The 14,618-nt window shown below is 43.5% G+C and overlaps 1 protein-coding gene across 3 annotated transcripts in view; it reads left to right on the forward strand.

The window, feature by feature from the left end:
- The first annotated feature begins 1,310 nt into the window (after window positions 1-1,310).
- The window catches only part of RYK (receptor like tyrosine kinase), a 630,333-nt gene continuing 617,025 nt past the window's right edge, over window positions 1,311-14,618 (forward strand). For 2 of the 3 annotated variants that reach the window (XM_069213579.1, XM_069213580.1), the window contains exon 1: window positions 1,427-1,792. In XM_069213579.1, coding sequence (XP_069069680.1) covers window positions 1,612-1,792 — 181 coding nt within the window. In that variant the 5' untranslated portion in view covers window positions 1,427-1,611. The other variant, XM_069213581.1, reaches the window with a different exon arrangement.

Below are 14,618 nucleotides of genomic sequence, written 5' to 3' on the forward strand. Positions count from 1 at the left end.
GTTTAACATGAGGCGGTGCAAACTAGGTTCAAACCTCGCTAACCTAAGGCCTAGGATTGATAAGCAAATATACAACATGAAATCATTGATATAACATATTACTAAACTGTCTCTACACATTAACTTTGAATAATAATTAATGTGCATTCTCTAAAAGCATTACCTATTTTGTGGCAGCCACTCAAGTGGGCACATTTTCCAAGTTGCACATTATTTCCTCTATTAGTCTAATTTCTATGCAAGTTCTTAATTCATAACATATGAAATTATTAGTAGTAAATTCAGTGTTCACACCATCACTACCCCTGTGCTGGCCTGTGCTACCTGCATGAAGCCAGGCAGGGGGAGACCGGCTAAAGCCATGCCCTGCACCTGGTTTACCCTGATTGTGCTTCTTTTCTGCCTTCACGATCACTTCTTATGAGCTAAGCACTGATCTCAGTTAAAAGTCGTTGGGCCTGATTATTGAAGCAAAATCTACTTGCAGAGATTTCCACACACATAGATTTCCACCTAAACTTGGGCGTAAAACTCTGCCCAGATTTTATATCCGAGGGCTTTAAGTGGGCCGGGTCCTGCCAGTGCACAGCGCTGGCAGTTCTAAATAAGCAGGTGCTGAGATGGGTCCCTATAAGGCTCTCCATTGTTGGATTCGCCCTTACTGAAAAAAAACTTAATTCGGCAGCATTACCACTTTTTACTACTTTAGAAGCAATTTCAAAGAGACCCATTATAGTTATTTCAGTCTCATCATTTCAGAACTGAATCTTTTTCAATATTATGTACAACAAAGCCATTGTTGTTTTATCTTATGCAATTAACAACCATTGATAAAGCCAGTAGCCCTGGCTTGTTTTAGGAGTAATGTCATGTAACTGAATGCCAATACAGAAAGAAGCAGGAAAATAACAGTCGGGCGGCACACTATGCTAAGCAAAGAGTTTTTGCATTTGTGCTTTAAGTTATGGTCTTATTTGCATAGACCACGTGCCTTACAGAGACCCACTAGTTTTATCATCCCAGTTAAGGCCTTGGTATTTACCAATTTCAGGCAGATATCTCCGGCTTGCAAGTGAATATCATTTCAGAGTAAGTAAAGTAGTACTTTTGGAGTACTACTTCACATACTCAAACACGTTCTTGGGACTATGCCCCTTTGTGTCACTTCTGCCTAGCAATAGTGGAGTAGTTGTGGGAACTGTGGTTTGATGAATTAAAATACCCATTTACTATTTGTGCAGTGGCTTCCTTCGTCATACGTTTAAAAGTCCTTCTCTGTGTGTCACTTCCGCCACTAAATGAGGGTCGATTCATATTCCTGTATGTCTCCGTTGGTGGCGTCTCATTCAGGCCACAGTGTCAACGACCACCACTGTATATTACGCGCCACAGTTTTAGTCCGCCGAGGTAAGCGAAGCATGCGTAGTAGCGCATCCTCAAACGTCACCACGCGACGTGCAACGTCGGGCAGTTCTTGCTGCTGATTACAGCCAGCCTAAATCCTGGTTGGAGCGGGAGGGGGTGAAGAATTACGGGAGGGATAGGAGTAAGGCCGGGGCAGAGCGGAGCCCGCGGGACAGACATGAGCCGCCGGGCGCCGCCCCTGTGAGCATGCCTCGGGGGCAGAGCAGGAGTCCGGGGTCCTCATGGCGCGGCCCCTGGGGGGCCCCCCTCATGCTACTGCTGGTCGGCGCCCTGCTGCTGCTCGGGGCAGGGGGCCAGGCCGGGAGGGCCCCCCCTGGGACTAGCCTCAGTGTCTACCTGAGCGAGGAGGAGGTACGGAGACTGATCGGTGAGTATGTATAGGCGCTTTATATGGGGTTACAGAGTGCAGTGAATCTTTGTAAGGAGTGAGAAGCACAGCCTGTACCGGGGAGGCGGGTTGCTTGCATTTGGATGGAGGGGTGGGGTTACAATTTATGATGGAAGAGTTCAGCATAACTGTGCACTGAGTGGGTGTCCCATACCGTCTGCTTATACGAACTGGGAGTGTTTAGCGCTGATTTATACGGAGTTGAGTGTGGGAGGCCTCGTTATAAGGGCAGTGCCTAGCACTTCTCGGTACGGGGAAATATAAGTTGTTCAGCCTTCATTTATGAAGTGAGGGTACTACATTTTGCTTTATCCGGTGCAGGGCGTATTTCAGAGCGATCGTACTCGGAAGATTGCCAATGAATCGTTAAAGGTGCTAATTGTATCTTTGTACCTCTATGTTGTAGAGGGAGACATCCAAGTACCGCGGCGTTATACTGATGGAGAGGTGGGAGGCAGTAACAGACGGTGTTTAATGTCGATGGGGGTGCCGTTGGTACTTTATAGATTGCAAGTGCCTAACATAGGGGCGATATAGTAATGCATAGTGTTTTATATAAATATTGTGGAAGTTGGGATGGAATGCCAAGCACCACTTTATACGTGGAGGCGAGATGGGAGGGCACAGCGCTAGTTTATGTAGAGAAGGAGTAAAATAACACCTGCTATTTTGTACAACTTGGAGTGCTAAGCACCACTTTCTACAGTAGGGGACTGCTTTGTGCAGTTTTAGGCAGAGGGTTTGGTCAGTGACGTGCTACTCTGTGCAGAGTAGAAGCGTCACCTGCAGAGGATACCAAGTGCCCATTTATACAGAGGAAAATAGGAGTGCCAAGTGCTGCTTTGTGTAGAGATGGATATGCCAAACCTTAGCTTATATGGGTGTCTTGGGTTTGGCTTTAGAGACCATTAGAAGGTTGGAGCTGTTTGAACAGAGGGGTGTATCTCATGGTATTGTTTTACAGGTGGAGTGCTATTTGACATAGAAGTGGCCTATTTGCTTTCTGCAGAAAGTGCGAGGGCAGTTTGGATTATGCATGCCAACAGGAGCACAGTACACTTTATCTGGACCCTTCATGGCTATAAATAGAGACGCCCAGTCATATATTACCCGAATGAAGTATCACCAAAGCTACTTTCTGCAGTGCAACGTAATAGAAATGTGCCTAACACTATTTTATACAGAGGTCAGTGTCTAAAGTTGCCTTAAGCAGGAGAAGGTAAGGTTCTCTAGCCGTGCTTTATGTGGGAAGTAGGTGCATGGCCATTTTTTAGGCCTATATTTCGAAGCACAGATTTCAAACATACCTGTTCCTAACAATGTGTAAATAGTGGGCTTTGGCTTTGCCCATTTCACTTGTTGGCTGTTTTCGAACATCCTTGTTCAGCCATTGGCTTGAGACTTGGGCCCTCATTATGAAGATCTGACCGCCGGGCGGCCGCCAATGCGGCCGCTCTTCCGCCGCGGTCATTATGAGATCCCCGCTGGGCCAGCGGGTGTAAACCTGGTTTCCGCCTGCCGGCCCAGCGGGGATCTCGGCCGCAACACAGGAGCTGGCTCCAAATGGAGCTGGCGGTGTTGCGGCCGTGCGACTGTGCAGGTGCACCAGTCGCGCTTTTCACTGTCTGCTATGCAGACAGTGAAAAGCTGCATGGGGCCCTGTCACGGGGCCCCTGCACTGCCCATGCCAGTGGGAATGCCACCAGGGCCCCAGGAAAAGGCTGGCTGTCGGGGACTCATAATCCCCTGGGCAGCGCTGCAAGTAGCGCTGCCCAGGCGTATTATCACCGCCGGGGCAAATGTGGCGGGAAACTTGAGGTGCGACCGCAGTGCTTCCGCCGCCGTCATAATTCCCTGGATTGCACCGCCAGCCTGTTGGCGGCGCAATCGCCACAACAGCCCTGGTGGACTTTGACCGTCAGGGTTGTAATGACCCCCTAGGTGTCTTTTCTTGGGCAGTTCAGTAAAGCGGTCACCTCTCACTTAGAAGTATTGGCTATTTGGGTGAGTGTATCTTACTGCTTCCTTGAGTGCTTACATTGCACTGCACCTTGACTACTTTAAAACAGTAGCCATCTCACTACTCCTGCTGACTCCCTCCCCTGTGTTTTGTCTGAGTTTTGACAGCACAGTTGTCTAACAGACTTAAAATAACAATATCCATAGAGCGGGCTCTGGGTCCACCCCTTTCAAACGTTGGTTTGTTCAACTAGCCTCCTTTAGCCATTCACTTGATACTTGGTTTATCACGTCCTGGCAATATACCCATCTCACCTAATGCTGTTTGCTGTTTAGGTATGTCCTTCATTTCTACTTGAGTACTTGCACTAACCTGCCTGAGGGTCTACTTCACAACTATAGACCTCTGTTTGCTCTTGCTGGCTGCCTCCTCATGGGTATTCCTCTGATTTGCTAATACTTCATGCGCTGGCTTATTAAAAACAAATTTCAGAACATGTTTATCTAGAGAACAAGTGGGTTTTCGTAAGTCCTGCTTTTCATAGAATGGAAGTGCATGTACTGCCTTATGCAGAGGGACGCAATACGATCCGGCCCTCCTTTACACAGAAAGAATGAAGAGATTTTTTGGCCCTTCTTTGCTGATGGTACAGTAGAGCAGTAAAGTACTGGAATAAAGTGGGAACCAGCAGGGTTTCAGTGCCATCTTTTGAGCTTGCACCATCAAAACGTTCCTCCTTTGCCTCGCACAGTGTGCATGTGAGGAACCAGATGCACAGTGCACACACTGTGTGTACTTTTCGATTGGAGCAGAAGCACCCTGCGGAGAGGAGATAAGTGGCCATTTTCTTTTCATTGTGGAGGGCTGTGAATGAATGTCTCCCTTCAGGGACAATCCGTGATTACTTGAAATGTGTATCCTCACTGGGAGCAGGTAGAAGTTATTAGAGACTCCGTTGGTCACTCGCCTCTTACCGCCAGATTGACAGCCTCCCATCAATGTAATTAAAGATCCACTCTGTGTGTCATTTAAGTACCTGGTGTTGTTGTTCTCCATTTCTAGCACTCAATTAATCCCTCTGACATTTGTCAAGGTAGCATTCCTTTTTAATACATCAGCAGGGTGTTAACTTTGTTGTTGAGATTCTCAATGGGGTCTACAAAATAACTTGGTAGTCTACTGATGACGCTGGATTGGTCACTTACAAGGTATAACCTACACAGGAGCATTAACAGTAATTGGTGAGGTCAGAACACTGTCTAAGTTTGACTTTGAAAGTGCAACTGATCCTTTACCACTTCCTATTTCTGTCCTCGATCGTTTTATTCTTAATGGTTTGCTCGGTTAATTCAATGGCAAACAATAAGCTAAAACATATCGAGGTTGATCTCTTATCTGCTTGGAGATGGTGGTTGCTCCCAAAGAAAGTTTGAAACGTTGATGTAGGCGTCACTTCATTTCTAATTGTTTGTGCCAGAGGATCGGGAATAGAAACGTGCACCTGTCTTGTTCTGCAAATCTGCGACTAGAAATAGTAGAGAGCATTTCGTGGTATCGGTCTTGTATATTTTTTCACATCAAAAGGGACGCATGCAATTTCTTAAAAAAACAAAACTAACGTGTTTGACAGGAGTAGGGACAATCTGTGTTCATTTGAAATTTATAGTTGTTTTGTAGACAGTTGCTACGTGGACCACCAATCGACCTTGGAAAATGAAACAAATGTATCTTGAGGAGGCACGTTTTGAGCAATGTTGTAGCTGTCAGTCAGCCATTTGTAAACACGGTGTAAATGTGCAGAGCACTAAGGGTGCAATGTTTGCACAGCATTTTTGAGTCAGCTGGGACTAATTAACTGCCTCATGATTCCTAGCTTAAGGTGCTTAGTAGCAAACTCCAGATGCTCAGGATAAACAAAGATACCTGACTAATGGTGCATCCTGACACTCGCAGGTTCCACTTAATTGGGAGAAGTTGTCCAATCACGTTTCTCCACAATTTATTGGTGTAAGTTTGCGAGGGATGTTTGGAAGACCAACATTTGCTCGACAGTGGAATATTCCTTGTATGGTGCATCATCACTTCGATTCATACCAATCTTTTCAATAGTCCCTGAAAACTGCGTGCCATAATGGAACGTATAAATTGATTACATTTTCTAATGTCTGCACCAATGTATTGTTTGCATAGTGGTATCTTGAGAATCTCACTGGAGGCTGTCTGGTGGCTCAAAAGTCCAGCCTTCTTTGTTCTCACTGACACTAGTCTTGATTTGTGTCCAGCTTGTAAGTGTTGGAGAGGCAAGCCAAGTTAAATTTGACCTTTGCTTGGTGTTGCTAAGAAGTATTGACCTTATTGGCGTTGCCTATGAATATTTTTGGTCTGAAGTGCCAACCTTTTTTGGCATTTTAGACCCAAAATACAGAATGAAACACAGATTGGACGTTTTTCTTCATTTCTGTGCTCACTCTCAGGTATTTATCCAAACGGAGTTTGTTGAAGATTTAGTTTTCTACGTTTCTTTTGGGTTCCCTTCTCAGCATTTTGCCTTTGTTGAAAAACCAAAGTTCCAATAGTGAATTATACAGTTATGTTCATAGGCTGCCAAAACAGAACAAAAGAAAAGTGTTGTGTAATCTGTTTTCCATGCAGTTTGTTTTAATCTACTGTATACTGTGACGAATACCAGGCTGTGCTGTACAGCCTCACTCCCTGGCACAGGGCATTCATTTTTACTGTTGCTGATGCCAGTGTCTTTAACTCCTTTCACGGTTAGACAGAATTAGGTTTTCAGTATGGCTCTTGGTCACAGGGGCTTTGAAACTTGTTGCACCAATCAGTGGTCGTGATCATGGATGTTTTTCTTCACTGGTCTTTCGAGTTGTTTACCTCGTTGGTGTATTTTTGAGGACCTTGTTGTTTGGAGAACTGGTTGTGCATGTATTTTTTTTTACTCCATAACTCGCTGTGTATGTCGATGGCTAGCTGTTATGAGATGAGGATTATGCATACTTTTTTTTAGAAACAATTATGCATTGGGTTTATAACGGAAAAGTCATAAACTATCTTGTAATCAGTTGAAATCGTAGCAGTTTGAAGGTCGAGAGGAGCTGGCGTTTAAGGCCCTGTCCTCCACAGCCCATTTACATCCTCCTGCTCACCAGCCGCTGTCTCTCACAGGAAACTGATATGTGACGTGGAGGGCGCTAGGTTCAAGTGGTTTTAAAGTGAATGGTAGTGTTCATGCAGTGGGAGCATTCCTTGGTGGTGTAGGGGACGAAGCAGTGGTCGGATATGGGCCACACCGCAGAGGGGAATCAATCAATGTTAGTTTTTAGAGCAGCGGCTAAATGCAACAAATAGCAGTTATTGTTTACGGGACAAGTTCAGTGCTTTTGCAGCCAAAGGTCAATGCTTACAAGAAAAAGTCACTAAAGATGTGCCATGCTTTAAAGTGTGTTAATCATTCTTGTCCTACAAATGCACGCTTTAGACATGGTCAGTTTACACTCCACGAATTTCACAGGCCATAACCACGTGCTGCCGCCTGCTTTAAAACACAATTACTGGTGATGTTTATTCTTCATTGTTAGGTAGAGCACACAACTTTCTGTCTACATCATCCCCGGGCCCCAACAATAGGTTAGTGGGGACCCCAAAACAATAACCTCTCCCACCATTGGGTGTCTTTTTAAACTCTCTCATTGCTGGAACTTCTGTTTTACAGCTGGGAGGAGCTTTTGTATTCAGGGCATTGTTTGTAATATCATTGCTATAGGCCTGTTACATATTTTCAGGGGCTAAATGTATGGTTACACTGCATTTTTTTTTTTGTCTTTTTATTTTTGTGCGGTTATGCCCTGTAGAGGCTAACTATATGAACATGGTCATGTGTTCATTACAAATGCCATTTTCATTGTGGTGTTCACTAGGGGCTGTTCTAGGCATTGAAGTCATATTAAAACACTAAACTATTTGTGGCACAGAAACTTGTCCCATAAGGCTTTACAGGGCATTACCTTTACAAAACATTTTTGCTCATAACTCGGCCTGTGGTGGTCCTGGGACAATGGGACCATCAATAAGTGCTCACAACAACGTGCTCTTTCTGTCTACATCATCTCTGGGTCCCCACACTAGGTTAGTGGCAACCTCAAAATAATAACCCCTTATGTGGTGGTACTGAAAAATGTCCCCCATCTCTCCTCAGGCCTTAGTGAATCCACGGACCAATTGAAAAACAAGACTGGCCATTGGCTAAGTAAAAACTGTGACTTCGCATGTAAGGAGCTCAGTGATATTCTATTTGTAGGAAGAATTGACCGGGTGGGACCCCAAGAAAGAGGGCTCTGGGGATGGTATTATTATAAAATGTTGTTATACCTGCCTGGCCAAATGATTTCTTTCCACACAAAGTATGGCCTCTCTGAGAGAGGGTAAGATTGGTATGGTCCTCCTGGGTTACTTTTATGATCATATGCGGCAGGGTGGGGAGTCTCTACCTGGGTCGGGCAGGAATTTGCACCAAGATCTGAGTGCTCAGCAGCTAGCTAGTAGAAGTCTGGATACTATCAGAACCTCTATTCTGAAAGGGGTGGACTGACGCTATGAAAAGAGACACATAGTGAGCATGGCAGCTCCCTCCAACGCTGATATGTCAAGGGAGATACAGGACGGAAAAAATACTAAGTGTTGTCTCATCCCATGGAATATTGCAGGGCACGATTCAAAACTTTCAGATCGGTCATGGGTCAGGTGCCTGGCTCAATATGATTTTACAATGCTTCAAGAAACTTGGTCGGATGGGCAGGCAGCTTGGGATGGTTACCATAGGTTTGCAATCCCAGCATTCCGGTTCAATGGAGGTCGCCCCAAAGGAGGTTTGGTTACCCTAATTCGATTTTTCCAAAATAGTGAGAGCATTTCAAATAAACTGTAACCATCAGGGTAATCTGATTGTTTGGGTATTCCTCCCGGACAATTCTAATGTTCTCTGGGTCAATTTTTATAATGCTGTCTGGGTTGTGGGATGTCAAATTAGGGTCCTTTTCTCAGTCCTTCAGGTATTGAAGGGTAGAATGGAGGAGGTGGGGTTGGAATTCTGTGCTGTTGTGTCAGGAGATTTTAATGCTAAGATAGGACGTTATAGCACAGTGCTAAACCCGTTTGAGTGCAAGGATCACCCAGCTGAGGCAGCTCTGGACCCTAGGGGCATGGTCTTGATTAAGGGCTTAAGGAATATGGGCCCTCTGAATATTTGTGATTTTATAGTGGTGGGCTCTGAGCAGCCCCCTACTTTTGTGGTAAAGGAGCTGGCTCTACTATTGATTATATTTTTCTGTCCCCTTCTTTAAAGGATCTGGTGTTAGGTGGAGAAGTGTTAGGGAACCACCTTAGTAATCATAACCCCCTCACAGTCTATTTTAATGTTTCAGAGTCCCTATGTAAACTAAGACGAGGTGGGCTTGCGCTGGTGAGGACAAAAGACCAGGGCAGGAGAGTGGGGTGAAAAGAAGTAAATATCCAGCAAGTAGTAGTAAGGGTGGTGGGTGACAATCTAAATTTGTTTACAAGTACACTTCTAGTTGAGACCTCCAGTCCAAAGAAAGTAATGGCCGCAATGCTGAGAGTGAACAAAGTTCTTAAGGACTGTTTGCTCTCAGCTGTCCAGTCCCCTGGTAAGCATGTGGGTGTTAGGTTCAGCAAAGACTGCTATGATGCTGAGAAAACCCTGAGGAGGGCTCTTAAAGCCCACCCCAGAGATATGGACCATATTAGAGATGCGAGGGTCAAGTACAGAAGGGCAAGAAAGTTCAATCTTAATGGGGGAAATTAAAACATGAAGTAGAGCTTAAGAATCCTGGCCTGTTTTGGAAGGTTAAACAGAGGTCTCCTTGAAACTGAAACTTCTGAGGGTCTGAGCTGTAACATCGCTTCTGATGTTTGGGTGAATCATTTTTGTAAAACTTTCCAGGGGAGTCCCTTAAGAGCCAACTGGGACAGTCAATTTGATGCTTCTTCCAATTTAGCGATCAGGTTCACACTCCCTGAGGTTAGGGAGGCACTCTGTGGCAGTGGAGCAATAAAACTCTGGACCCGGACTTAATTCCCATGGATCTTTATTAATCTTGCCCCCAGTTATGGGCGCCCATTCTGTTAAATGTTCTTAATGCAGCAGTTACTGTGGGAATCCCTGCCACTTGGAGATCAGCCTGCATTATTCCTGTTTTTAAAAGTGGGGACTGAAATGATCCAACATCGTATCGTCCCATTTCCCTTCTTGATTCCTATGCTAAAATCTTGGGCCGGATTATCCTTAGGCGCACTGAGGCTTGGATAGCTGAAAATGAAATTTTGTGCCGGGCACAGTATGGTTTTAGGGAAGAGCTTGGCACTCAGGAACAGTGCCTGAACCTGTTGATGGTGATCAGAAAATATACATTAGCCAGGAAAGGGACTTTATATCTTGCGTTTATGGACCTTTGTTGTATCTTTGAGGTAAATCGGGCCAAACTTTAGGAGAGGCTAAATCAGTTAGGCATGGATCCCCACATTGTGGAGTTGCTTCGATGCCTCTACTTAGAAACTAATGCTAATGTAAAGTTGGGGATTAATGGGGAATGTTCGGATACTTTTGAGTTAAATAGGGGGGTGCGCCAAGGATGTGTCCTGGCTCCTACTCTCTTCCTTTTGTATACCAACGGATTGTTTGAATTTCTAGCGGAACATTGTAGGGATGCTCCCAAAATCAAAGGCAAAAGTGTCCCTGCATTGATCTATGCGGATGATGTGGTGCTTATAACCCCCAGTATTAATGGCCTACGTGATGCAGTCAGAGCCTATGATTCCTTCATGTCAGCACTTGATCTGGAGATTAATTGTAAAAAAAAAATCACATTTTATGGACTTTGGGAAGCTGCCTAATAGGGTGGGGTTGCTGAAGATCAAAGGACAAGTAATCAGCAAGGTTCAGGATTTTCCCTATTTGGGGGTTGTTTTCGATGATAAAGGTACCTGGAAACCTTGTATTTCTAAAAGAGGGGTTCTTTTTAATGCTACAGTTGGTGCCACGTTTGACTTTGCTGCAAGGGTGGGAAATAAACCTATCAAGCCCCTCCTTGAAGTCTAGAGGAATAAATGCCTTCCAGTCCTCTTATATTGTGCTGCTCTCTGGGGGTAGGGCCCCTGCAGTTGAGGAAAATCATTTTTGGAAAAGGCTATTGGGAGTTGGCCAAAATTCTTCTGGGTTTTGCTTAAACACAGAATTAGCTCTTGAGTTTGTACAAGATGCCACCCCAGCTTGCTCCGTTCTTGCTATGGATTTCTATTTGGGCTAATGAATGTGCCTCCTTTAACACAGAGATCCTGCGGGACTGCTTGGCCTATGATCAAGTGAAGGATATTCCTTGGCTGATGTACATAAGAAAGGTAGCCCATTTGCTCGGGCATCCTGATATGTTTGAGGCTCTTGAAGTTCTGACTAGCCGTGATAAACACTGGGCCAAGGTTAATTTCCTGAAAATCCTGGGGGCCAAAAGAGAGGAGGGGGCCCTAAGGAAACAATCGGTAAGGGAGTTTATTATGATAAAGATGGGGGTGGGCCCTGAGCCTTATCTCTTAGAGATAAGGAATGTGAGGGAAAGGTGTCTCATTACGTTATTCCGTCTGGGGGTTGTGAGAAGCAACCTATGTTTTCTGCTAGGTCAGTACGATGAAAAATCTATTAGACTTTGCCCCTGCGATGGTGTGTCTCTGCAGTCTTTGGTTCATTTTATCCTGTTCTGTGTTTTTTTAAATTTTTTTTATGTGCCTTTCAGGCACTGTTTTTTACTCCTCCGTGCTGAGGCCGAAGGGTTTTGTGCAATATCGCCCAGTTTTTTTTTTGTGGTTGCATATGGCTTCTGATGTATTGGTGTGGCGTGGGTTAGGGTCCTTTTTGAAGGGTGGTATTACCTGGCAGAATAAGTTGGAGTATTTTAAAAAGTGTTTTTTTTTTTAACTTGACTGTTTTATTATCTTATTTTTAATGATTTCTATGGTATTTACATATGGGTGGATTGTCACCAGGTTTTATGTATTGTATTGTTTATTTACCTTCATGGTTGATTATTTTCATACCGAATAAATCGTTTTGATATTTGAACCCCTCCCACCAGTCAGAATCTTTTTTTAAGTACTCTCATACCTGGAACGTTTGTTTTATAGCTGGGAGGAGTTCTGTTTTATGGGCCTTGTTTGTATTATCATTACAATAGGCCTGCCAGCCTTCAACATGTGTAATGCACTACCCCCTACACTGCATTACTTCCTCTCATTCTTTTTTTTTTTAATGTGATTATGCTCTTTAAGGGCAGACTGTATGGTTACATGACCATGTTTCTTCCAAATGCTATATTAATTGTGGGGTTCTGAAAGGGCTGTTCTGAGCTTTACAGTCAACATACTATAATATTCGCGGCACGAGTTGCCCCATCATGCTTTGCGGGGCTTCACTTTCACAAAGCACTTTTGCTCATAACGCAGTCTGTGGTGCTACTAGTACAATGGGACCACCTTCAAAACACTCTTTCTTTCTACGTCATCTCTGGGGTCCGCACACTAGGTTAGTGGGGATCCCAAAATAATAACCCCTCCCATCATCTTTTAAGCATTCTCTTGGCTAAAACTTTTATTTCACAGCTGGGAGAGTTTTGTTTTAAAGGCCTTGTGTGTAATATTGGATAAAGGTTGATATGACAATTGTTTGTTTTAATCTCTTCTTATTACAATTATGATTGTTTCAGGCCAACTTAACATCCATATTATACTATGATTGTTTGAACACTCTTGATATGTTTAGGTGACCCTTCTAGTTTTTCTCCACTGTGGTTGTCTTGTGTCTTTTTTAGGGAATTGTGTTAGCCAGCCAGCAAGTCTGATGGTGGGGTGGTGAAAGTGGTATTCTATTGGAATTAGCATGGCAAATTTAAATTAGGATGCTAAACGGCAACATTTTAATTTTTTGCTACAGATCGAGGAAGAAGGTAAATAGAAGTGCTTTAGTTATATGCATGGCCACTGGTTTTAGTTGGCAGGAAAAGACGAAATTATGAGGCCGGGTTGATCAATTTATGTAGCAAGAAAAGTCCAGTTATGAATTTACTATGCCATTTGCTCTAACTCAAGCAAATGCTAGACCTTTTGCATTGCAAATGCTTGTTACGAATAAGAAGCTACTAGCAAACCCATAAAAGGCAGAGTAGGAAACTTAGTTGATCAGGTTATTATTTTGCTTGCCAAGGCGAGACCCATCAGCTTTGCCAGTGCTTCAGTGCTGGTGTGTATTTTTTATTTTTATTATTTCATAGACTCCATGAAGCCAAAGCATTGACGAGGCACGCTCATGCCCAAAACCCTTATCTGTGTTTGGCGTACGTATTCATTTATGTAGAGGGAACATAGACAACAGGTGCACGTGTAAAGAGCACATAGAGACAAGGTTATTACAAACTTTTTCAGATAAGTCTTTATTTGTTCTGTGGTTTCTTACAAGTCTTCTGATCGTTTCCCTGCAACAGTACAATGCTTCAGTTCATTAATGAGCTTTAAGGGCTACTAGTCGGTGTGTGTGGTTCTATTATCACTCACCTTTGCGTTTTCTAAGTGTTTACTGATCCTGCTCGATGCAGATTTTGTTTTCATTCTACTTTGCCAGGTAAGGCCTGGCGGTGAGGGTGTAGAAGTGGAACGGATCTGCAGGGTGTGTGGACCAGGGCAACCTACCACAAGGAAGTCAAATGAAAATGGGTTGTGGCAACCAATGCTGCAATGCTTCAGTAGGTTGGGCATCTTCTTAAAATTGTCATTATAACTTTAGCCTGTGTTCCACAAGTACGTTCACCCTATAAGACGTGTAATACGTTGGATTTGCTTCTGTGTTTGTTATTGTATTAACTGCAGATCAGGGTGGTGTTATTAAAGCATAACGCAGCCGATGGTATATTGAATTTAATGGGTGCTGTGCCCTTTAGCTATGCTTAAGTTAGACACCCCGTGATCTAAGTGCAGAAAAGTTTATACCTCAGTTTAGTGATGGTGTTGTTAGAAAAGAATTAAGCTACGTCTGTTACCAATCTACTGTACTCAGCCTGGATAGGGTTTGTGGCTGTTATTAGATCTCAAAGAACAAATCCCTCTTTTAGCCTGTGTGGCTTGGAACACTGTTTAAATCTATGCTATTTCTATGAATCAATTTGAAATCTGATCTTCATTGTAAATAACTAGACAAACCTACGTATTCCATTTTCTGCATTTGAGCTTCCAGTTAACATATGAAAACCATCTTATTTTACTTTGTTTGCTGTTTCTGGCAGTGCACTGTTTTTTGGTTTATGAATATTTTGTATTATTCTACAGATGTAATTACGAAATCACAGTGGAGGCTGCCACAAATGTAGTTTAAGAGATTGAACAGCCCTTCATATTTTGTCTACTTTTCTGGGAGGCAAGAAGACAAATTCTACTTGTGCCTCTACATAAAGTACAGATTGTGGTAAATTGCAGTCTAAAATATTTGCCAATACATAATATGCTCAGATGTGCATTCACAATCTTGCACAATAATGTATGTCAGAGTATGTACATTGAGCAAACTCAATGTCGACTGCTTGGATTTAAACAAAAGCTATAAAACGTGTATAAATTAAAGTTATGTTCTAATTTGTCTCCATAGTTGTTTTTCTTCTTCTTTGTTATTCCTTAGTTCATTTTCTGTCTCTTCCTTTACTCTTTTTAGGTTAGCACTTACAGCTCTATGGTGGACATTCCTTTACCCATATATTCACATATACATGAAGTGGCTTTTTG

This window comes from Pleurodeles waltl, chromosome 11 (genome assembly GCF_031143425.1).
Source record: "Pleurodeles waltl isolate 20211129_DDA chromosome 11, aPleWal1.hap1.20221129, whole genome shotgun sequence".
NCBI classification, from domain to species: Eukaryota; Metazoa; Chordata; class Amphibia; order Caudata; family Salamandridae; genus Pleurodeles; species Pleurodeles waltl.